This window comes from Thamnophis sirtalis, unplaced genomic scaffold (assembly GCF_051295495.1).
Source record: "Thamnophis sirtalis isolate CommonGarterSnake01/CBP01778 unplaced genomic scaffold, rThaSir2_p1.2 scaffold_4, whole genome shotgun sequence".
NCBI lineage: Eukaryota > Metazoa > Chordata > Lepidosauria > Squamata > Natricidae > Thamnophis > Thamnophis sirtalis.
Window position 1 is genome coordinate 436,716 of NW_028261384.1, and position 24,452 is coordinate 461,167.

General features: G+C 55.8%; 1 protein-coding gene across 2 annotated transcripts in view; it reads right to left on the reverse strand.

The window, feature by feature from the left end:
• Positions 1 to 16,720, reverse strand: part of KCNH2 (potassium voltage-gated channel subfamily H member 2) — a 38,914-nt gene extending 22,194 nt beyond the window's left edge. For both annotated transcript variants that reach the window (XM_087712314.1, XM_087712313.1), the window contains exons 1-3: positions 16,117 to 16,720; positions 15,148 to 15,378; positions 437 to 601 (exon numbers count right to left, since the gene is read on the reverse strand). In XM_087712314.1, the coding sequence (XP_087568440.1) occupies positions 437 to 601; positions 15,148 to 15,378; positions 16,117 to 16,192 (472 nt within the window). In that variant the 5' untranslated portion in view covers positions 16,193 to 16,720. The remainder of the gene's footprint in view (positions 1 to 436; positions 602 to 15,147; positions 15,379 to 16,116) is intronic.
• Between the last annotated feature and the right edge of the window lie 7,732 nt (positions 16,721 to 24,452).

Consider the following 24,452-nt stretch of genomic DNA (forward strand, 5'->3'; position numbering starts at 1 on the left):
CTTCATAGGGCTTTCAGCCCTCTCTAAGCGGTTTACAGAGTCAGCATATCGCCCCCACAGTCTGGGTCCTCATTTCACCCACCTCGGAAGGATGGAAGGCTGAGTCAACCCTGAGCCGGTGAGATTTGAACCGCTGAACTGCAGATCTGCAGTCAGCTGAAGTAGCCTGCAGGGCTGCATTTAACCACTGCGCCACCTCAGTGGCACTGGCATTGGGGGGCCGGAGGGAGGGAGGGATGGTTACTTGTATTGTATTCCCCACTGCAGTCGTTAAAGATTTCTTCTACGTTTCCCTTCTTGGCAGCCCCAAAGACACACGGCAGCTAAAGAAGCGTCATTGTCTTGTCTGAAGACCAGCCGGACGCACAGATGGGGTTTCCAAGGGCGACCGTTGCGTCCCTCCGCCCCTCCCCTGCAGACAGAGCCCCCCCCCTACCTGTGGGCAACCAGGCGGCGGGCGACACCCAGTGGTTGGTGTTCTTGGCCGAGCTGGTCAGCAGAGCCCGGTCCACCACCACCTCGAAGTTGAGGATGAACATGATGACGGCACCCTCCTCGTTCTTCACCGGCACCACATCCACCAGGCACAGGAAGCAGCTGCCTGCCAAAAAAAGGGGGAGGGAGGGGGGAGATCAGAAGAGGAGAGAACCCCACTTTCGCTCCCCCTTCCTCAGGGCAGGGGAGAGAGTGAGGGGGGGGCTAAGACCCTCCTCCTCTCTTCCATCCCCCCAGACTGCTGCTGGCAAGGACACCCCCAACTCCGAGGGGAGGTTTGGGCCCCGCGTGCCTCCGGTCCCCTCCAGAGATCATTCAAAAGGGGGGGCCCTCGGGTGGCCCCAGTGCCCTGGAGGTGCCACCTGTGCCAACAGCCCTGGGCTGGGTAGAAGTCCCTCTCCCTTCACGCTCTGCAGCTCAATGACAGTCAAGAGAGCTGAACAAATGACAGACTGCAGGATGGGATGGGAGGGAACAGGATTAGAACTAGAACAGAATAAATGGAGAAATAGAATTAGAACTAGAACTACACTAGAATATAGAATAGAACAGTGTTTTTCAACCTTGGCAACTTGAAGATGTCTGGACTTCAACTCCCAGAATTCCCAGCCAGCGAATGCTGGCTGGGGAATTCTGGGAGTTGAAGTCCAGACATCTTCAAGTTGCCAAGGTTGAAAAACACTGGAATAGAATAATAGAGAATAGAACAGAGTTCGAACTAGAACAGAATAGAAGAGGCAGGAGGGGTAACTCATTGTGCTGAATGGAGGGAGGGGGCTCCCACACCTGGGTTTGACCTCCATGGAGATTGGGGGAGGGGTCAGGCACTTCCCAAGCTCTCGCCCCCCCCCCCTCCCCCGGATGGAGGCAGTGCCCAATCGCTGGCATGAAGCTTCACCTGGCATCCTGGGAGATACTTGGGGGGGGGGGTTAGTACCCAGTAGCGACCAACGAAGGGCCAGGTGAGGCATTTGGGGTGCAGCAAAGGACCCCACTCTTGGGGGGCAGACGCTGTGTGTTTAGGGAGCCGCCACCAATAAGCAGCAGGGCCACCCGATCACCCCCACAATAGTGGGGTGCCACTGGCGACCCTCAGCCCCACTTGGGCCAAACCCGCCTTTCCACTCCCCAGGATCTGGACTGAATCCCCCCCCCAAAGGTCACACTCGCGGGGCACAAACCCCAATGCTTAGAATGCTCAGAATGGAACATTCCCTCAAGCAACCTTCACACGTCCCTCCCTCGTGAATTCAACCGAGCCTCCAGTCACCAAAGCCGCCATCTTCTCCCTTTCCAAACGTTAAGTTGCTAGTCCTCAGGAAGGTCAAGCCTCTCGCTGGCTGGCTGAAGACCTCTGGGGTTGGAGCAGCCCTCCTTCCCCCCTCCCCAGAGCCCTCCCCCTCTCCCCTTCCTCACCTACCCCCTATCACGCAGCCCTTCCCCTGTGAAGGGGACCAGGGCACCCCTGGGCCCACGCAGAGTCATCGGGGAGTTCAGCCCTGGCATGGCTGGTGTCCCAGTGCCGAGGGAGGGGGGGGATTCTCTCTCTGCACCCCAAGTGAGGCCGGGCACCGCCAAGCGGAAGCCGGCTTGCCAAGGGCTGACTAACATGCCCACCATAGCCAGAGATGGGCCGTTTTGCCAACCTGGGACAGAGAGAGAGACAACTGGGGAATTTGGCAGGGCATTTGGCATCCAAATAAGGCCCTGGCCAACTGCCGCCACCACCGCACGATGGCAACCGGCAAAAGCAGAAAGGGGGGGCTGACCCCGGAAAAAGGCAGGTTCAGAGGCGGAGCAAAGTTTGGCACCACGAATACATCAGAGTGGAGGTGAAACCGCACGAAGAAGCAGGAGTGACCCTCAGAACCGGGGGCGACAGGATAACAGTGTTTCAATATTTGGGGGGGGGGCTGCCCAAAGAAGAGGGGTCCCCTTGTATCCCAAAGCCCCAGAGGGCAGGAGAAGAGGCAACAGAAACCAGCCAAGGAAGGAAGAAACCTGGCATGAAGGAGGCATTTCCTAAAAGGCAGGGCAATTAACCAGGGGAACTGCTTGCCACCAGAAGTTGGGGCACTGGAGGTTTTGAAGAAGAGACCGGACAGCCACCTGTCTGAAATGACATAGGCTCTCCTGCTTGAGCAGGGGTTAGACTAGATGACCTCCGAGGTCCCTTCCGGCTCTGTGATTCTGTAAGGCTCTCCTGCTTGAGCAAGGGGTTGGACTAGATGACCTCTGAGGTCCCTTCCAACTCTCTGCTTCTGTAAGGGTCTCCTGCTTGAGCAGGGGGCTGGATTAGATGACTCCCCCCCAAGGTCCCTCCCCACTCTCTTATTCTGTAAGAGTCTACTTCTCTAGCAGGGGGCTGGACTAGATGACCTCCAAGGTCCCTTCCAACTGTGATTCTGTAAGGCTCTCCTGCTTGAGCAGGGGTTGGACTAGATGACCTCCAAGGTCCCTTCCCTCTCTGTCATTCTGCTCCCTCTCCATAGGCTGCCCCATGTCAAGAGAGACCTGGCGCCTCCACCAGCAGTCCTCAACCTGTGACCAACCTTCCATTGCTAAGCGAGCCATTGGTGAAGCACAGTTTGCTCCATCTTACGAGTTCGCAGGACGGTCGTTAAGTGAATCTCTGCAATTATGACCTGAGCAACACACAGTCGTTAAGCGAATCCGGCTTTCTCCGTTGACTTTGCGCACAAGGTCACAAGGGTGTTCAGGTGACGCTATGACCATCATAAATACGAGTCAGGCTGCTTTCCCTTCCACTCTCAGGTCACAATTTTTCTCCAGGCGCAATGCAACATCTGGGCACCAGGGGGCGCATGTGTCCCTCAGCGCTCAGGATCCTTTGTGCCATTCCAAGAAAGGGGGGGGAGGTGGCAGCCGACATTAAGTGAGACTTTTGTTAAGTGAGCTTCAGTCCACCTGACAAGCTTTCTTGCCACTGTTGTTAAGTGAATTCCTGCGGCGGATAAATGCGCCCCTATGGTCATTAAGCGAATCCGGCTCCCCGTCCTTGCCTTTCGCTTATCAGATGGTCGCAAAAAGGGATCGTGTGACCCCCGTCCTAACTGTGAGTTAGTCATCAAGCCTCTGACTAATGGGAAAGCCGCGACGGTCGTAACTGTGAAAAACAGTCGTAAGTCTGGACTGACTGCTTGGACTTCTGGGTCAGGTAGCCCACTCCTGCTTGGAAGGGTTCTTTTGAGGTCATCCAGCCCACCCCCCTTTTGGGGCCGGAGTCCCTCCGAGTCAGTGGAGGAGAAACTGGACGGACGGAGTCGGTTTGTTATCAGGGTTCAAAAGGAGGAAACAGAGGCGGCTCATGCAGTGGGTTGGACTAGATGACCTCTGAGGTCCCTTCCAACTCTGTCGTTATGCAAGGGAAGTCGCCTGCCTGCCTGCCTCTCTCTCACACACACACACCAAGCCGGATGTCTGAGCCGCCACATGGTTTGCAAACTTTACAGCTAGTCCTTGACTTACGGTGGTTTGCTTAGGGACCGCTCAAAGTTATGTCGGTGCTAAAAAAAGGGGGCTTAAAGGACAATTTTTCACACTTACGACCGCTGTGACCATGGGATCCAAATTCAGACGCTTGCCAAGTGGCTCCTATTGATGACGGGCGCAGGGTCCCACCGTCCCATTTTGCCACCATCTGGCGAGCAAAGTTGGGGGTGGGGGACGACGACCGGATTCACTTAAGAACCGGATGACTCACTTAACAACTGCACGGATTTGCTTAACCACGGAGGCAAGAGAGGTCGTTCAATGGGGCAAACCCACTTCACCAATGTCTCACTTAGCAACGGAAATTGGGGGCTCCTGCGCCATGGGATAGTCCTAGACTTACGACCACAGTGGAGCCCCCAATGTCTGTCGCTAAGTGAGACATTTGTGAAATGAGTTTTGCCTCATTTTACGACCCTCCTTGCCCCGGTCATTAAGCGAACCCCTGCTGTTGTGAACTTAGTCACACGGTCGTTAAGCTTCCCTGTGGACCTTTCCTGTCCGAGGATCCCATGAGCCCCCGGACACTACTGCGACCCTCATAAGTACAAGTCCATTGCCAAGCATCCTGTTCTTACGACCAACAGTTGTAAGTATGAAACAACAGCCCAAACTCCATTTTTTCCCCAGCCCGGTTCTAACTTCTGTCACTAAGCGAAACCTTGTAAGATGTCCCTTCCTCCTAGGTTGATCTGGGGGAGCACCTGCTGCGTGGCCTTGTACTCCCCCCCCCCCAATCAGGAGGCAAGGCAGACCCCCCCTCCGCTCCCTCCCTCGCTCACTCATCGTGGATGCCCCTCCCCACTGCCTCTGACCCCCCCCCTCCAATGTCCCGGAGAAGGAAGAGGGAAGGGTCTCCCCAGCTGCTCTCTGCGCCCACAAAAAGGATCCCTTCCCTTCCAAATGGGGGAGGGGTGCCTGGAAGGAGCCCCCCCCGAAGCTCCTGCAGAAGCTCACCCCCCCCCAAACAAAGCAGGCTGCGTTGCCCACAAATCTGAAAGGGGGAGGGGGCATTTCTGCCAAGGGTTGGCATCCCCAGGACCCCTCCCAAGAGAACTCCATGCCAGCCTGACAGGGGAAGTACCCCCGCCCCCACCCCACTCCAAACTGTGGCAGTTTTATCCGAACGCCCAGTCTGATTTTTATGGGGGATTGTGCGGGATGGGAAGCCCCCTGCGACGCCTCTCCTTCCGCAGCTCAGGTCTCTTTTGGCGATGACGGAGGGGGCTGCTTTGTGCCACTACAAACAGTGGGCAGGGGGCTTTGCTACTGTCTCCTCCCTCCCTCTCAGTTCTCTTGCATGCACCCAGCCCCCTCCCCTCCTTGCCCAGCCCCCCCCTCCCTGCAATCCTTCCCCATGTGTGTATCTACTAACGAGTTAATGGACCGTGTGCTGCTGCCTTCCTCCCCCGGAGAATCAGCCAGAAGCTTCCCCTCAGCGGGGGGAGGGGGCTTTAAGCTGCTCCCACCTGTCCTCCCTCCCTCCCTCCCCCCCTCCCTCCCTCCCTTCACGGCTCCCCAAAGCACAGCGCCAAGAAAACGGGGGTGGATTTTCCTCTTGTAGAATAGTCCTTGACTTAGGACCGTTTGCTGAACGACCGTTCGCTGACAAAGGCCCTCGGACTGCTTTTCACACTTAGCGGCCATTGCATGTCCCTGGGGTTGCGTGGAAACTGACTCGTGTTTATGATGGTCACGGCGTTCCCCAGGGGTCAGCCGATCCCTTTCGGCAAGCAAAGTCAAAGGGGGGGGGGAGAGATTCGTTTAACGACCGCCTGACTTGCTGGACAATGGCAGGGATTCACTTAACCACCTAGGCCAAAAAAAAAACACCCCTCCATGTCGTAAAATGGAACGCTATTCCTTTCACAACCGTCTGACTAAAGCCACAGAAATGTCGGCCTCAAATTGTGGTCATAACTGGAGGACTACAGGAAGTCCTCAACTTACAATGTTTCACTTAGCGACTGCTCCAAGTTGCAACGGCAGGGGAAAAAGTGACTTGGGACTAATTGTTCGCAGTTACGACCTTTGCAGCATGCCCGGGGTCACAATTCAGACCATTGGCAACTGACTCGTATTTACGACGGTCGCAGCATCTTGGGGTCACGCCCTTTTGCAACCTCTGACCAGCAACAATCCGTGGGGAAGCCAGATTCAGTTCCCAATTCAGTTCACTGCCGGGAACAATCACTTAACGACGGAGGGGAAAAAGGTGGTAAAATGGGGCAAAGGTCACAAAGGTCTCGCTTAATGACGGGAAAGTGGGGCTCCATTGTGGCTGCTGACATCCAGCCCTTCACCCCAGGGAGATCACCACACGCCCCCTTTCCAGACAGAAAAGAGGGAGGAAGCCGAATGCCCCCCCCCTGCACGTTGGACCCCATGCGGGGGGGGGGCAGTTATGGGGCAAAAAATGGCTCTGCCTCGGTTCCCCTTTGTGGCGGCTGCAGAGGCCTCCTGGGTCTGCCCCCTTTCAGACAACAGGGCCCCTTGGCTGTCCATCACGCGTTGCCCATGGCAACCGTGTTATCTGGGGGGGGGAGGAGGGAAGGGTGAGCGGGAGGCCGCAGACGCGTCTAGGGAGGGGAAGGATTTCCCTAAAAGGGGAGGGGGGGAGCGCGTGGCTCCTGCCTTTGTTTACCGGCTGGCTGGCGGGAGGAAGGAGAAGTCGCTGACGTGGAGAGAAAGGCCACCTGGCACCCGGGACGGGGAGGAGGGGCGGGGGGGAGGACGGCGCCTGGCCTCTGCCCCCCAAGTGGCAAGGCGAGGCGGCCCTGCCTGCATGCTTGGGGAGGGGGCTGGGGACCCCACCTGCCCTGCCCTCCAAAATGGCCGATTGACCCTTAGAAGATGGGAAACGCTCCCATACGCACACAAAGGAGTCCACTCAAGCCCCCCCCCCAGGCCCGTCCACTCAGCTTGCTGACCCCCAGCCCTTGGAAGACCCCTGCCCAACACGTCCTGTGTGTAGAGAGCTGCACCTGGCCAGAGGACGGCCCTTTCTCCAGTTAGGATTCCCCCCCCCCATCGGAGCAGATCTCCCGATTTCCAAAAGGATCAAGCCACCACAATTCTGCCCCCCCCCCCCGTCAAGACCTTTCCCAGCTGAGAGGATCGGGCCCCGCAGGGTGGCGTGCACGGAGGACAAAGACCCCTTCCCTATCCTTGGGAACTGGCCAGCCCAGCGGCATCTCCCGAAGGCCACAAGCGGATCCGAAGCTTGATCCCCACCAGTCGGTCCCCAACCTTTCCGTCTCTGTGGATGGGCAGCAACTGGGGGGGGGGGGGAGAGGGGCTGGTCCCATGGAAGTGGCGGCCAGGCAGGCGTGGGACTCTTGGCCGCTGGTACAAATGGAACTGCGCCCAATGTGCTCGGCCGCCACTTCTGAAGGGGCCTCGTCCTGGGATTGCGCCGTGGCTGAGGGTCCTGGATCCCTGATGTGGGGCACTGAAGCTGGACCTCTCCTCAAAGACCACCAGAAGGCGGCCACTGTCCTGTGGGGGGGGGAGGCTGGGCCAGGACCACCGTCTGACTCCGGCTGGTGCAGTGGAGGGGCTGGGAAATCTATGGGACCGTGTGGGACGTTAGTCCTTACCCATTCAAGGTCCTCTCTCGGCTGCTTAATTGGGGGGGGGTCTTCCCTTTTTCAGGCTGAGGTGGGCGGGTGGCCCCCCTCCTCACCTGCGTTCCCAGGCAGAAGAGGTGATTCCGGTGCAGCCCCTGAGCCAGACTCTCCCTCCCAACTAAATTTTGGGGTCCCCCCCTATGGGAACCCGGCGAGAGCACCACAAGGGGGGACTCCGCCGCGTCTCTTCCTTCACCGGCCTTCGTTACCGTTTGCTGCGATTGCTGATCGAAAGAAAACTATGGATTAATCTCTCGGTTGACCCACATAAGTGGGGGAAGGAGGGAGGGGGGCCGAAAGGAGCCTGGGGCACCACCGAAAGGACCCCAGATTCACCCTTAAATCCAGGGCGGGGTGTTCCGTGGGGGCTGCCCAGAGGGACCGAAGGCATCCGCAGGAGGAGGAGGAGGAGAAGGAGGAGGAGGGGGAGGAGAGGGAGGAGGGGGAGGAGGAGAGGGAGGGGGAGGAGGAGAGGGAGGGGGAGGAGGAGGAGGAGGGGGAGGAGGGGGAGGAAGAGGAGGAGGAGGAGGAATGGGCAGGCAGAGATGGCAGGACGTCCGCTGACCCGAAGGAAGCACACGGAATCCTCATTTTACAACGGATCATTCAGTGACCGGTTGATATTCCCAGGGCACAAAGGACCACTGTTCACACTTAAGACCATCAACACATCCCCACGGCTGGATGACTTACACTTGGATGCTTGAGAACCGACTCACATGTATGACGCAGGGTCACGCAATCCCCTTTTGCGACGTTCAGACAAACAAGTCCAATTCTATTTACCAGCATAAACAACCGCTGGGATTCGCTTAACGACCGTGGCACGGAAGGGGGCAAAGTGGGCCAAGGTTCACTTAACCACAGCCTCACTTAGCGACAGAAATGGAGGGGGGGCTCAATGGCGTCCGTACGTTAGAAGTCAGAAGGCTCCAAAGCCACGAACCCTCCCCCTCCCTATGGGGCGGGGAGGGCAAGAGGGGAGGGGCAGAGAAAATGGGGAGGGAATGGGGGAGGGGCAATTCCACCCCCCCCCCCCATGCTGGAGAGGAGCAGAGCACAAAGGGAAGAGACAGGAGGAAAGCCGGGATGGATTGGGGGGGGGGACAAAACAACTCAGCCACACAGGGGCAGTGAGGCAAAGGGGGGGGGCGGGGGGGCTGCACAGCTCCATGCCAACAGCAGCTGGATGAAACACAACAGCATCTCCAAGGCCGCCCAGGCCGGAGCAGCCTGTAAACACACCCAGGACGAGGGACGGAGTGGAGGGCGGAGAGCAATAACCCCCCTCTGCTGCCCTTGATCTGTGAAAGGCCTTCTCCCCAGCCCCGGGGGGGGGGGGGGGGGGGGTTGGTGGTGGCAGGGGGAGGTGGGCCAGGAGACAGCCCCCTCCCCCTGCAGCCCTCTTGAAGGCAGGAGAAACAGAGCTGGCCCAGGCCCAGGTGTCGGGACTGCTTATCTTCCCGGGGTCCCAGTGGGATCCAGGCTGGAAATTCCATCCTTCCTACAGAAGAAACCCCCCCCCCCCACAGACACACACACCAGGGACAGCAACAGGCAACAGCTGGAGTCCCCTGCAGAGCTCATCGCCATCTTCTGTGGAGGGAGAAGAAGAGGCCGCCCTGAATGTCTAGAAAGCCTCCTCCTCGACGGAATCATAGGGCTGGAAGGGGCCTCTTGGAGATCTTCTAGTCCAAACCCCCCCCCACTCAAGCGGGAGACCCTCACAGAGTCACAGAAGGACGGAGTTGGAAGGGACCTTGGAGGCCATTTAGTCCAACCCCCTGCTCAAGCAGGAGACCCTGTGTCAAAATGGATTCTTCGAGGGCCTGATCAGCATTGCCATTCTCCTCACGGCCTGGCAGGAGGCGGGGATGGGACAGATGCCCCCTGCAGCACCCTCCCAGCCAAAACAGGAAACAAGGGGTGTGGGCGAGGCCCCCCGCTGCCCATTTTTGGCCTCCACAGCCTCCTGCAGCCCTCTGGCAGCTGAAAACGAGCTGGGGGGGGGGGGATGCCACAACCTGGTGGCGATCAGCCCATGGGCCAGTAGTGGGCGATGGCAGAGAGGTTGGGGACCCCTGCCCTAAGGCCGTCTCTGGAAAATAGAAGCTGGCGGTGGAAGGCTGGAGACAGCCGTGGGGCCCTCTGAAGAGCCCAGGAGGGCCAGCCTGCCAGCGCACAACTGCATGCCAGTGCAGGAGGCATACTGGGAGGGGTTGAGGTGGGAAGGATGAAAGGTTAGTCCAACAGCAACAGGCCCCTTGGGTGTGATCCCAAAGCAACCGGAACGCTCTCGGCATTGACCAATTCACCCTCGGTCAATTGTAACAGGCAGCCCAGAACGGCTGAAATCCCGTGACAGTGTTTGCAACAACGTCAAACAACCACCTTTCCCTCCACAGGGAGACAAACTGGACTCCAGAGGTGGAGAAAAATCCCCAGCCCCGTCTGACCGTCCGGCTGGAACATCTGCACAAACCATCATCACCGCCGGCCTTGTCCAAATCCCCGTTAGCCAATTGCAAAAAGGCTGCTTGATTGGGAACAGCTGAGATCCTGCGACAATCCCTTTAATACCATTCAAGAGGGACATCTGCCCATCTGCAGCCTTTGGGAAGGACTCCAGAGGTGGACCAGAAGGCCAAACTCAGCCTGGATGACCACGTGAGAAACTGTCATGAAAAAAAACCCCTCATCTCTGCTACAATTATTGCAATTTCGACAGAATAGCCATTTTATATCCCCGGTTGTGTTCCAAGAGTTGAGTGGACTTCCAAGAGCCCATTCACCCGCCTTCACGCTCCCTCCTCTGGCAGGTAAATAGGTGGTATGAAATTGGAGAAAAGATTTTTAAAAAGGCGAGATATAAATAAATAAACAGCCGGCGCAAAGTCTCCTTGAGAGCCAGGGGGAAAATAATCCAGGTGGCATTTGAGCTTATTTTCGATGCAAGAAATAAAGCGGTGCCTTCAACGGCCGGAGTAGATTTCTCCAAATCCCCATTAAAAAAAAAAAACCTCAAGGGGAAAACTAGAGACAATGTGCATTCCAGAAACTCACCCCCCCAAAAAAAATGTTTGCTTCGTGCCAAGACTCTCCTGCTAAAGCAGGGGGTTGGACTAGATGACCTCCAGGGTCCCTCCCCACTCTGTCCTTCTGTGATTATGAAAGCAGTGGTGGGTTTCCATTTCTTTTCCACCACCACTTCGCTCCTGCCACACACCACTCCTGGTTCACTCGATGGCAGAAACCCACTGCTGTCCGTAAGGGTCTCCAGCTTGAGCAGGGGGCTGGACTAGAAGACCTCCAAGGTCCCTTCCAACTCAGTCATGCTGTGCTAATGAAAATGGGCACACCGAATGGCCGTTTGGAGAAAGGCAACCAGAGGAGGCCGTTCAAAGCCTCCAAGCCAGGAGAAGATAAGCGAAAATGTAAGTTTATGAATGGAAAATTGGGAAACACACGAAACATGGCGTGTTTCTGCAAAGGAAGACGGGCGAACCCAGGGCTGCATCACAGGATAGCCAACACTGGGAGGAGGAGGAGGAGGAGAGGAGGAGGAGGGAGGAGGAGGAGGAGGAGGAGGAGGAGGAGGAGGAGAGAGGAGGGGAGGGAGGGAGGGAGGGGGAGGGGACTGAGCACATGTGCTCTGGCCAGGGAGAGTTTTACCCCAAGTATTAAAGATCTTCGACAGACTTGAACCCAGGGCCCTATCCAACAACGCGAAATTAACATGGAGAAAACCAAGGTTTTACACGCAGGTGGAAGAAACCAAAGGTACGAGTACCAAGTAGGCGAAACACAGCTCAAAAGCAGGAGCTGGGAGATGGACTTTGGAGTCCATGCGGACGATCCCTTAAACAAAAGCCAGCCGTGTGCGGCTGCAGCCGAAAATAGCAGTTAGACTTATATACCGCTTCATAGGCCTTTCAGGCCTCTCTAAGCGGTTTACAGAGAGTCAGCATATTGCCCCCAACAACAATCCGGGTCCTCATTTTACCCACCTCGGAAGGATGGAAGGCTGAGTCAACCCTGAGCCGGTGAGATTTGAACCGCTGACCTGCTGATCTAGCAGTAGCCTGCAGTGCTGCATTTAACCACTGTGCCACCTCGGCTCCCTCCTCGGTGGTCTAAACAGAGGCATAGAATCAAAATCCCATGGACTGCTTTGTAAAGCCTTAGTAAGGCCACAGCTGGAAAACTGCAACTAATTTTGGTCAGCGGAGTACAAAACAGTTGTTGGGACTTTGGAGAAAGTGCAGAGAAGAGCAGCTGAGAGGATTGAGGGCCTGGGGGATTAAAACATCGAAGGATGCGGCAGGATTTGGCTCTGGTTACTCTGGAGAAAAGGAGGAGTGGGGGGAGGACAGAGTAACATTTAGGGTGCTACCCCCAAAGAAGTGGGGGGGGGTTCAACTTATTCTCCAAAGCACCAGAAGGCAATGGATGGAAACTAATTGAGGAGAGAAGCAACCTGGAATTAAGGAGAACTTCCTAGCAGGGAGCACAATTAACCAGTGGAACTCCTTGCCACCAGATGTTGCTCCACCACTGGAGGTTTTTAAGACTGGACAGCAATTTCGTCTGGTATGGTGTCGGTTCTCCTGCTTGGGCAGAGGTTGGACTAGGTGACCTCGGAGATCCCTTCCCACTCTGTCATTCCGTGATCCTGTCAGGGTCTCCCGCTTGAGCAGAGGGCTGGACTAGGAGACCTCCAAGGCCCCTTCTAACCCCGGGATTCTGTTATTCTCCTGCCTGAGCAGAGGCTGAGCTAGATGACCACCCGGGCCCCATTCCCAGCTCTATTCGCATGGAGGCCGGAAGGGGGAATCCCTTCCCAGCGAGGCCTGGCTGGGGAAAGTGAGCCAAGCCAGGGAGCCGTTTTAATCCACCCGACCGACCGATCCCTCTTGCGAAGGCGAAGGTTAATTGCAAACACAGGGAGGAGAGCAAACAAAACCCCACGCAACCCGCTGGGTGGCCGCCCCCCCCCCCGCCCCCCCCAGCCCCTCCTTCAGCGACGACTCCTCCTGTGAGCTGGGCTCCCCCACGTGCCCCTCAGCTGTTGTGCCGACTGAATGACAACCGACACCCCCCGTCCCCCCCCCCCCGCAGCCTCCTCTGCCGCTGCCGAAGAATTTGAAACATTTCCCTCGGCTGCGGCGACATTCGCACGCAACTCCCAGTGGGGGGGGGTCCCTCCTGGCGGGGAGTTTCATGCCGCACATACAAACAAGCGTTTGGGCTCCGTCGGCCTCAAGCTTGTTGAACCTGGAATTCCCTTGAGCGGGGACGAGTGGGGGTTGGACTAGATGACCTTTGAGATTCCTTCAATGACTCTGTAACGTCTCCTGCCTGAACTAGATGACCTCCAAGGTCCCGTCCAACTCTGTCGCTCTAGGATTCTCTATTCTCGCACAACGGAGCCCAAATATCCTGCGAAGCAAGCCATTGGTTAAGTGAGTCTTGCCCTGTTTTACGACCTCGTTGTTAAGTGAATCCCTCCAAGCCGATGCCGTAATAACCTGGTTGTTAAGTGAACCGGATCTTCCCCACTGCTCGTCGGACAGTCTCAAGTGAAGATCACATGACCTCAGGACCCAGCGACCGTCGTAAGGACGAAACCCTTGCCGAGCCTCCGGATTCGGATTCCTCCCCATCGCCATTCTACAAAACAGACCTCCACCCACCACTTTCAACTGTCACTAAACAAACCGTCGTAAAACCGAGGATTGCGTCAGAAGCTGAAAAAATAAAGCCAGACGCTGGATTTCTCCAGCCACGGAAACATCCCCCCCCTCAACCCCCCCCAACCACAACGCAGTGTTCAAAGCAACACAATTGCCTCATGCTGTTGTGTCCATTCACAAAACCTGACACACGACTGAAACCCGGCTGAAAACGGGACAGGATGAAAGGCGGGGTTGTGTGTGTGTGTGTGTGTGTGTGTGTGTGTGTGTGGTGTGTGTGTGTGAAACACAACATTTTTTTCCCTTTGCAAGCATCTTTTGCAAACCTGGCCCAAAATGTCAAGGATGAAAATCCAACAATTTCCGATTGTGTCAAATAAAACCCCTGAAAAATCATTTGTAGCCCCCCCCACACACACACAAAAAAGTTGCGCTTTTCGCACAACTTTGTGTGCCGGTTGCAACGTCCAGGGTCAGCTGGTTGGAAACCTTGACACACTTGCAAAAAGTTGAACAAAAAAACCCCATTTCTTGGCAAACTGGGATTCTTCCCAAAAATGTCCTTTTGACACATTCTGACAACTTCTGATTGACACAGAGGAGAAAAATCCAATTATGGTACAAATTAAAACAAGGCGGCTTAAAAAAACCCCAAGAAACAACCACAAAACTTCCAAACATTATTTCCTTTTTCCCCTTCAAGGTTCTCCTTCACGATGCTTCACTTAGTGACCGTTCCAAGTTACAACAGCACCGAGGAAAAGGGACTCGGGACTGTTTGTCATCCTCGCGACCGACTTGTATTTATGACAGCCGTGGCATCTCGGGAAGCCGGGGAGCTTCAACCATGGAAACCTTTTATCGGTCACCCCCAATTTATGACGCTTCACTTAGTGACCATTTCAAGTTACAACAGCAGTGAAGAAAAGGGACTCAGGATCATTTTTCATGCTTGTGACTGACTCGTATTTATGACAGTCACGGCATCTCAGGGAGCCCAAAAATCTTTCTCAGTCATCCTCCACTTACGACAGTTCGGTTAGTGACAGTTCCCAGTTACAACAGCATTATAAATTCAACTTATGACCGTTTTCACTCTTACGATGCCCACCATCACAGGACTGAAATTCAGACACTTGGTGACTCGTACTTACGACGGCCGTAGCATCCCCACAATCCCCTTTTTTGCGAGCTTCGAATAAGCAACGTCAAAAGGGAAGCAGGATTCGCTTAACGACCGGGCGACGGCAGTGATTCACTTAGTCACGGTGGCGATTAAGGGTCGTAAAATGGGGCAGAATTCAGTTTCATGGGGCTGCCCCAAAGGCCGTAAGTGTAATAAACAGCCCCTCAAGTCACATTTTTGAGGGCCGTCGTCACTTTCAACGGTTACTACAGGAACTGTTAAGTCAAGGACAACCTGTAAGAGGGTTGGAAGGGGACCTCAGAGGTCATCTAGTCCAACCCCCCCCTCAAGCAGAAAACCCTTATAGAAATACATAGTTGGAAGGGACCTCGGAGGTCATCTAGTCCAACCCCCTACTCAAGCAGGAGACCCTTATAGAAATACATAATTGGAAGGGACCTCGGAGGTCATCTAGTCCAACCCCTGCACAAGCAGGAGACCCTTATAGAAATACATAGTTGGAAGGGACCTCGGAGGTCATCCAGTCCAACCCCCTGCACAAGCAGGAGAAGCTTATAGAAATACATAGTTGAAAAGTTCTTCAGAGGTCATCTAGTCCAACCCCCTGCTGGAGGCCCTTACAAACGGTGTCCCTGCCCACCCTCCCGCCTGCCCCGAGCGTGCCACTCACCGTCCTTCCGATAGAAGCAGATCTCCACCTTCCGCTCCTCGGAGCCCAGCAGGGCCTGGGTGATCTGTGCCGTGGAGCTGGTCTGGGTGCGAGGCCCGTACAGGAAGTCGCAGGTGCACGGCTTCTGCATGACCTCCGCCCGGGTATAGCCGCAGAGATCACAAAACCCATCGTTGCAGTAGATGATGGCGCAGTTCTCCACACGGGCGTTGGCGATGATGAACTTGCGGCCTGCGTGGAAAAGAGAACAGGAGACTCGGGCAGAATAAGAGAGTCGGAAGGGACCTTCGAGGTCATCTAATCCAACCCCCAGCTCAAGCAAGGGAGAGACCCACTCAGAATCACAACTGTCACTCAAATGAACCCTCCTTGGGGTGTGGGGGCTGTCACTCAAGGGGGCATGGCTGGGTATGCACTGAGCCCCCTCCCCAACACACACACACACACACACACACAGCAGCCGGAGGGGGAGGAGGGGGCTGCGAGGGAGGAGGAGATAGAGCCGGCCACCCTCTGCCAGGCTGGCAGGGCCTCCCCCGGGGGTCTGCGAGAAACTGTTTCCCCCCTCCCAGCCTCGGAGGAGAATGACAGAAGGGGCCTTGGAGGTCTTCTAGTCGAACCCCCTGCCTTAAGTCCACCTGTCCTCCGGCGCCCTCTCGGCCTTCATCGGCCAGGCCGGCCTCCTAGCATCCCTCCTCCCCGGCCTCCGACGGGACTCCCGCCCCACCGCTCCCCCCACACGAGAAAAAGCTGGCGTGGACCCTCCCGGCGTCCAAGGGGCCGGTTGGTTCTCCGCTGCCCTCGCACCTCCTGCGGCCCGGCTAGAGGACGGCTCGCCCTCCCTCCTCCTCCTCCTCGGGCTCCACGGGGAGAGTCAGAGGGAGGGCACGGGCCGCCGCCGCTCCCGGGGCTCCCCTCCTCAACCTTTCGTGGCAAGACCCCCTTCCCTCTTCGGCCGCCCCCACTTACTTTGCCCCTCAAACTTTCGGATGATGGTGTCGAGGAAGGTGTTCTGGGGGGCCACGTGCCCCCGCCGGACCGGCATGCTGTAAGCCCATGGGGGAGGGTCGCCCGCCCCTCGTCACCACGCGCCTCCAGGACCCCCGACAGCGGCGACCCCCGGCCGGCCCAGCGCTGGGGCCTCACCCCGAGCCGCGACCCCCGGAGCAACGTCTCAAGGTGGGGAGGGGGGGGCGAGGCAAGGAAGACCCTCTCCCCAGCCCCCCCTAGCCCCGCTCCTCTGGGGCGCCCTTGATTCTTCTCGGTGGGAATCCGGGCCGGACGGGACGGGGGGTCTCTAGAGTCCCCGGAGCCCCCTCCCCGAGCCGGGGTCTCCGCCTGGATGGGACGAGCGGCGATGCCGAACCTTATTTAGGAAAAGGCGACGGAGCGGTGGGGCTGGAGAAGGGAGGGGGAGGGAGGGGGAGGGGGAAGCCAAGCAGGCAGAGAGGGAGGGAGGCGGGGGGGGGCGCAGCCGGCCGCTGCTTCTCGGGCTTCCCCCCAGGTGCGAGCGGGGGACTCGCCCGCCGTGCGGGGTCTCGAACGGCCCGATCGCAGGAGCTCCGGCGGTCCAGAACGGCGAGCGAGGAAGAGGAGGGAGGATGTTGGGAGAAAGGGGGGGGGGTGATGAACTGAACCGGGGGCGGAGCCTGGGCACCTCTCAGCCAATGGCAACGCCCGCCACCCGAGCCTTCACGGGGTGGGGAGTGAGGAGGGGGGGCGTCCGTCAGCGGCTGGCTCAGCCGAGCCCCGGAACCTGTCGGCAGCTGCGAGGCGGGTCTTGGCTCCAGGGAGAGGAGGATGGAGGGGAAGATGCCTCTGAGCCGGGGCAGAGTGCCTCCTCTGGCTTGGGAGGGGGTCTCAAAGGGCGGGGGTCTCATTGGGAGCAGCTCGGGAGGGAGGGTCTCTTTTCTTTGCCCAAAGGGGTGTCGGCTGCTCCTGGAGGTGCCCTCCCCTCCCCAAATCCCCCCAGGGGCTGAGGGTGGGGGAGCAGCGACAGCATGACCCCTCCCCTCCAGCTTTCCAGTCAGGAGACTGGCTCCAAGCGGACCCCTCCCCAAATTGGCCAGAGCTAGTCCTAGCCAGCTGGAAAAGGGCAGCTTGAAGGGAACCACAGGGTGGGGGGTGCCTGCGGGTAGCAGCCCCTCCACCGCTGGCTGACGGGTGAAGGACCCAGCAGGTTGTTCTTGGGGGGGGGAGCAAAAGGGGTGGAGCCTCCAGGCCCCCTCCCCTCCCCTACCCCTCCGTTTGGTCAAAGTGGGCCTGCAGAACCTCAGCTGGAGGGCAGAGCCCGCCTGGCACCTGGGTGCCCCAAATGGGTGCATTTTTTTCCGGATGCACTGTCAAACTTTGAACGGGCACTAAATGGACCAGTCGTAAATAGAGGACTCCCCGGGTCTGGCTCTGATGTTCAAGCCAATCTACTCCCCCCCACACACACACACATATAAAATGTGAATTTATTTCAAACTTTCCTCCTTAAAAAGTCTTCCCTGAACATGAAGAGGGAGTCCTTGACTTATGACTGTCTTTGAGCCAATTTCTGTCGCTAAGCGAGACATTGCTTGAGGGAATTCACCCTGCATTTCTATCTTTCTTGCCGTCATCATTAACGGACTTGTTGCCGTTGTTAAATGAGCCGCCCGGCTGTTCAGCAAACGCAGCTTCCCCCCTGGAGGTTTCTGGATGTCGTCGTGAAGTGAATCTTTCTTCCCTGCTGACTTGCAAAAGGGGACCGTGGCCTCGGGACACAGCAGCGGCCATAACTATGAGTCGGTAGCCAAGCACCTGGATTCTGATCACATGGCCAGGGGGATGCGGCAACGGTCGTAAGGGTGAAGAACGGTCACAAGTCACATTTTTTCCAGTCCAGTTGTAAGTTGGAACGGTCGCTAAATGAACCGTCATAAGTCGAGGAATAGTCTGTGTTCATTTCAAATGTTCCTACCTAATATGGAAAATGGAAGACTTTGTGATTGATTCCTGCCTGAGCTGGAGAGGAGGATGGGCTTCGGTACTTCTGCAAATTGTGGACTTCATCTCCCAGAATCCCCCAGCCAAGGAGGGGAACAATGGCAGGTTGTGGACTCCCAGAATCCCCCAGCCAACTGCTTTTCCTGCTTTTCGTGCCTTGTTTTAATTAAGAAAAAGACAGGGGCGAATTAATTTTAGCTAGACCGGTTGGGCCTCCGCCTGCAAGAATGTGCAGGTGTTTGGGAAGACTTCCCGGCAGGGTCAAACGCAACCCCTCCTTCGGCTGACCACGAAAGTCGGGCCGACAGGATACGGTTTTCACACTGCCCTGAGTTTCACAGCAAGCCACACTCTGACCGGAATGAAACCAGGTTGACGTGGCGGTTAGCTGAAGCTGCGGTTAGAGGTCCGGCAGGGAGCAAAACTGACCTCTGGCTTCATTTTAGAAAAGACTCATAAGTGATCAACCCGTATCGACTGTCCACAACCTTCCCAGCTCAGTGGCCGGACCAGGTGTGGGGTGAGGAGGAGGGTGTGTGTAAGCGGCAGGGTGCATCCTGCCCTCGGGCGAATAGGGCTTCGTGCGCGAGCGGAGAGCAAGGACTTGCCCTCCCGCACGAAACTCCACTCGTGTGAGACGCAAGCCCTTACGTTCACGCCCAAAACTCCACTCGAGCGAGAGACTGGCACTGCCCCTCATACCCGAAAAGCCACTCGCACGAGACGCAGGCACTTGGCTCGCGCGCGAAGCTCCACTCGCAAGAGACGCAGGCACTCGAGTGCACGCAAGAAACGCAGGCCATTCCGCTCGTACATGAAACTCCACTCGGCCGAGAGGGGGGCTCTAACGCTCGCGCCTGAGGCCTCCTTCCCATAAGCAGGGGTGCTTGAGTGGAGGTCGGTTACTCTTGCACGCAATGCGTCCTCCGCTCACGTGAGCAGAGGTTTGCACGAGTGCATGTGCTAGCGAACCGCTCGAGGGAGTGGAACGTCGTATGCGCATCCTTGGTCATTTCTTCTGGGGCCCCGTTTCGAACAAGCTGCAGCCTAAGGATTGGGGGGACCCCTGAGTTACACGGTATAATAGGAAAAAGGGGTCCCTGCGGATTTCACTCCCTTAATTGTTGCCGAATAGAGAGGGCTGCGTCATCTCCATTTCGAGGCCATTTTGCCAGTCCTGCCGGAAGAGATTTTGGTCCAACATGACATCACAGCGCTCTGTTACTTTCCCACCAAAGTGGTACCTATTGATCTATTCGCATTTACATGCTTTTGAACTGGCAGGAGCTGGAGTTGAGGATGGGAACAAGCCCCGTGCCCTGGCGCTCAGGTCTCGAACCCAGGCTGCCAGCTTTCCAGCCAGAGAGCCCCCCCTATGCCACTGCGGGCTTACAGGATAATGAAGTAGAATTAAAGACTGAATTTATATTCCTTTTAGAATTTTGGCCTGCCACACTTTCTCTTATTTCATTATGCTGTTTGATTGGTATAGTTGATGGGAGGGGGGAATAGACAGGAGTAGGATTGTGGAATGTATTGTTTTCATTCTTTGCTAGAAGCCAAGGTCGTCCTTTGTCTCCGCACTTTCACACCTGACTGGAAGCAGCTGGGTGTGGATGCCAGCGTGGAAGAAGAAGATGATTGGACCATGTGATGGATGGTGGGTGTGGGGACAAGATCATGAACTTTTAACTGGGTGGGATTCTGATGTCATTTCCAGTATTGGGATTAACACAGATGTGCCTAAGATGTCTGTCTTATTAAATTGGAACCAAAAGGATCCTTTTGCCTTGGACTCTGATTTAATTCTGCATGATACTTGGAGCGCTGACAGGGGTATTATGGGATGGCCTTCCTTTGTATACCTATGCGACGATCATGATACTTTGTCAGCAATCAGCAATCTTCTTTACTTTCCCTTTTGCGAATTGGTATAGAGCAGGGGGTTAGACTGGATGGCCTCAAAAGACCCTTCCAACTCTGTCATTCTATGTGTCAAGCATGCCTCCTACAATATCCAAGAAAGGAAAACCTCAACTCCATGTGAATAAAGTACTTTTATTGGATATGAAGTGAAAGCAGCAAAAGGAAAGCAAGATCTGAGCCAGAAAGGCGGGAACATCTACATATCAAACGTTTACCCAGCACCCTCCCCCCTCCCCCAACCCACAGTCCAATCTGCAGCTCCCTCAGGTGGGTCACGTGGGGTGCATCTCCAAACAGCCTCATCAGGTTGGTATGCGAGACGGTCGGCCTTGACCAAGTCCACACATCGGCCTCCAGCATGCGCAGAAGATGCTGAGAACAAGACTCCTCCAATATAATTCCCTCCCCCAATACTATGCAACCCCCCCCAATGTTCCTATGGCAGCCGATAGCAAGCAAGCATCGCAAGCAAAACAGAGGCCGACACTATGATTCTGTCAGGGTCTCCTGCTTGAGCTGAGGGTTGGGCTAGATGACCTCCGAGGTCCCTTTCACCTCGGTGATTCTGTAATTGTGGGCTTTCCAAGCTCCCCGAACACCGGCAGGAGAGCCGAGGTCCCCTGCTTGCCACTTCGGGGCCCACACAATTCCTGGGGGAATCTCACGAGTGGGAGAAGGGACGGTCACACCTCCCACACCTCCTGCCAATTAACCCAGGGAGCGAAGGGCCTCATGTTCCCCGGGAGCATCAGCGTTTTTTCCCCAAGGCCCAAGGAGAGTAAACAGCCTTCAACCCAGGGGGGGACGGCGCAGATCTATGGAAGAAGAAAAGTGGGTGGGGCTGAGCCAAATCTCACACGCACACACACACAAGCACGCACACACACACACTCCCTCCAGCGTCTGTGGAGAGGTTCCATCATCCACATCACAGTTGCCCCCAAAGTGCTTTTTCGTTAAACAACTGATTTTATTTTGTTGTTTCAAACGGTTCCCTTCTTCATTTCTTGTCTGGGAATTGGGGATGGGTCAGGGGAGAGGAGAGAAGGACCGGGGGGGGGGGAGATGGACAGACCTGAAAGAGGACTTCCAGTACTTGAGGGGCTGCCCCAAAGAAGAGGGGGCTCCACTTGTTTTCAAAAGCACATCCGGAAGGCAGGGTGAGAAGCAATGGATGGAAACTAATTGAGTAGAGAAGCAAATGAAGGAGAAACTTCCTGACAGGGAGGACAATTAGCCAGCGGAACTGCTTGTCACCAGAAGTCCTTGGTGCTTCGTTGCTGGAGGTTTTGAAGAAGAGACTGGACAGTCACCTGTCTGAAATGACATAGGGTCTCCAGGCTGAGCAGGGGGTTGGACTAGAAGACCTCCAAGATCCCAGTTCTATTCTGATAGATGAGAGAGGGGGGAGGGAGGGAGGGAGGGAGGGAGGGAGAGAGAGAGAGAGAGAGAGAGAGAGAGAGAGAGAGAGAGAATGAATAGCTAGCTAGCTAGACAGACAGACAGAATTAACTAATGGAACAATTTGCCTTGTTGAGCAGAGGGTTGGACTAGAAGACCTCAAAGATCCCTTCCAGCTCTATTCTGATTGATTGATTGATTGATGAACCAGGGGGATATCTCCAGAAGCTGTAGGTTTTAGATTTTAGATTTAGATTTAAAGTTTATTTATATGCCGCCCTTTTCCCTGGGGGGACTCAGGGCGGCTTACAACTTAAAAGGGGGGGGGGAGACAAACTTTTAACATATAAGACAAATACAAAATTAAGAACACAACATTCATACCATTCGGGCGGGTTACAGTCTTAGCCCCAGGCCTGACGGGATAGCCAGATGCTGAGGGCTGTGCGGAAGGTCTGGAGGGTGGTGAGGGTACGAATCTCCACGGGGAGATCGTTCCAAAGGGTCGGAGCTGCCACCGAGAAGGCTCTCCTCCGCGTAGTTGCCAGTCGGCATTGACCGGCAGATGGGACTCGGAGGAGGCCTAACCGGTGAGATCTAATAGGTCGTGTGGAGGTAATTGGCAGGAGGCGGTCTCTCAAGTATCCAGATCCACTACCATGAAGGGCTTTATGGGTGGCAAGTAGCACCTTGAAGCGTACCCGGAGATCGACAGGTAGCCAGCGCAGCTCGCGGAGGATAGGTGCTTCATCACTGGAGCTTTTAAAGAAACAACTGGACAGCCAACTATCTGGAATGATCTAGGGGTTCATGCTCAAGCAGGGGGCTGGACTAGATGACCTCCAAGATTCCTTCCGTGATTCTGTAATTTTGTTAAGGATCTCCTGCTTGAGCAGGGGGCTGGACTAGATGATCTCAGAGGTCCCTTCCAGCTTTGTGATGCTGTTATTGTATGCTGTTGTTCTCCATCTGTTATGAACCAGGCCAGAAAACCCTCCAAGGGTCTGCCTTGAGAGATTCCCCCCCCTCGTGTCCCACCTAAGCCAGAGTCCCATTCTTCCGAGGCCTGCCCATCCCCATCTCTGTCCCCCCCAGACCCATTTAAGGACAGAGAAGTAGTCATCCGCCTTGACCCATTGCGGGTGGGAGGGGGAGACCCTCTGTCCTTTTCCTGGACTCTACATTGGCGATTTGAGTGCAGACTGGAGGGTCTTTTGCGCTCGGAGCCCCTCACCCTTTTCTCCCCAGCCTGCTTTGACCCTTTGACCCCAGATAGCTTTCTCCCCCCCAAAAAAAAATTCCTTTCCATACCCTCCACCTGCATGGACTTTTTAAGACTCCCCTCCCCCCCAGTTGCTGAACACGACTCCCCTGCCCCACTTTGCTGCTGGTTGCCCTCTCCTGATCTCCCCCCCCCCCCGCGTCATCCCCCTCCCCTAAGAGGGAGGGAGGCCTTTGGGGAGCCTTTGTGTAAGGTGTCCACAGGGGGATAATTTTAGACCGTCCGTCAAGCAGGGTTGAAAGGAGAAGCTGAACAAAAGGGAGCAGCAGCAGAAGAGGAATTTTAGGACATTATCAGCCCTAAAATAGACGAGGAGGAGAGAAGGACGCGCCAGGAAAGGGAGGAGAGGCATGAACAGAATGACAGGCATGGGAGGAAAAAGGAAAGGAAGGAAGGAAGGAAGGAAAGAAAGAAAGAAAGAAAGAAAGAAAGAGAAGGAAAGAAAGAGAAAGAAAAAGAAAGAAAGAGAAGAGAGGGAGGGAGGGAGGAAAGAAAGGAAGAAAGAAAAAGAAAGAAGGAAGGAAAGAGTGAGGGAGGAAAGAAGAAACAAGGAAGGAAGGAGAGAGGGAGGGAGGGAGGAAAGAGGAAAGGAGGAAAGAAAAAAAATAAAGAGGGAGAAAGAAAGACAGAAGGGAGAAAGAGAAGAATGAATGAAAGAAAGAAGAATCAAGGAAGGAAGGAGGAAAAGAAAAGGAAGGATGGAAGGAAGGAAGGAAAAGGGGGAGGAGGAGAAGGTGAGAGAGAAGAAGGAGGAACTTGAAAAATGGCAGCTACAAGTACAGGTAGACCCTGCTTAATGACCCTGAGGTTTCGCTTAATGACTGCTTGGCTGAGCCCTGCAGGGGCCGGCCCCCATGACAGTCGTTCAGCGAGAACTATCCTTCCATCAATCGAGGCGAAGACTTGCCAGCCAGGCTCCCTTTCTCGTTCTTCTTCAGCCTCCGAGAACCCAGGACTTGGGAGATGCTGTCGGGTGCCTCTTTTCCAGCCGTGGAAATTTTCGGGCCCTTTCGGCTTCTTGTGCTCATTCATTTAAAGATCAAAATTAACACATTCAGGCGGGTTCCGTCCCCCCCCCCTCATTGGCAATGCCCCCCCCACTAGAGAGACCCCCCCCCGCAGTTCTTCATCGCTTCGGTGGAGGATGGAGAAATTGCTTATCAAGCTACAGACGATTCCAGGGTTGGAAATCAAAACCCAGAACGATTCTCGCCAGGACGTTTCGCTCGGCGGTTATACGGCGTCGTTAAAAAGAGCCTCAGTGAAATATCGGCTTACCGTTGGGATCTCTGAGTCAGCAGCGTGGGCCGCCTGCGGAAGAAGGCCGAGACAGCTGGAAACGGCCTCACCCCAAGCGTGTAAAATAAGAGACTCAGGGCGTTGGAAGGGGCCTCGGAGGTCATCCAGTCCAAGCCCCTGTCCGAGCACATCATAGAGTGACACAATTGGAAGGGGCCTTGGAGGTCTTCTAGTCCTAGCCCCTCCCCGAGCAGCAAACAAACCCTTGCAGAATCACAGAATCACAAAGTTGGAAGGGACCTTGGAGATCATCTAGTTCAACCCCCTGCTCAGGCTGGTCAATTGTATGCTATGCCATTTGAGAGACGCACCCACAACCTCTGGTGAGGGAATCCCCACTGCCTGAACTGCTAGGTTGAAGCCTTGGGAAATAAGGAGGGAGGGGGGGTGTGGGGGAGAAAGAGGGAGAGGGAGGGAGGGAGGG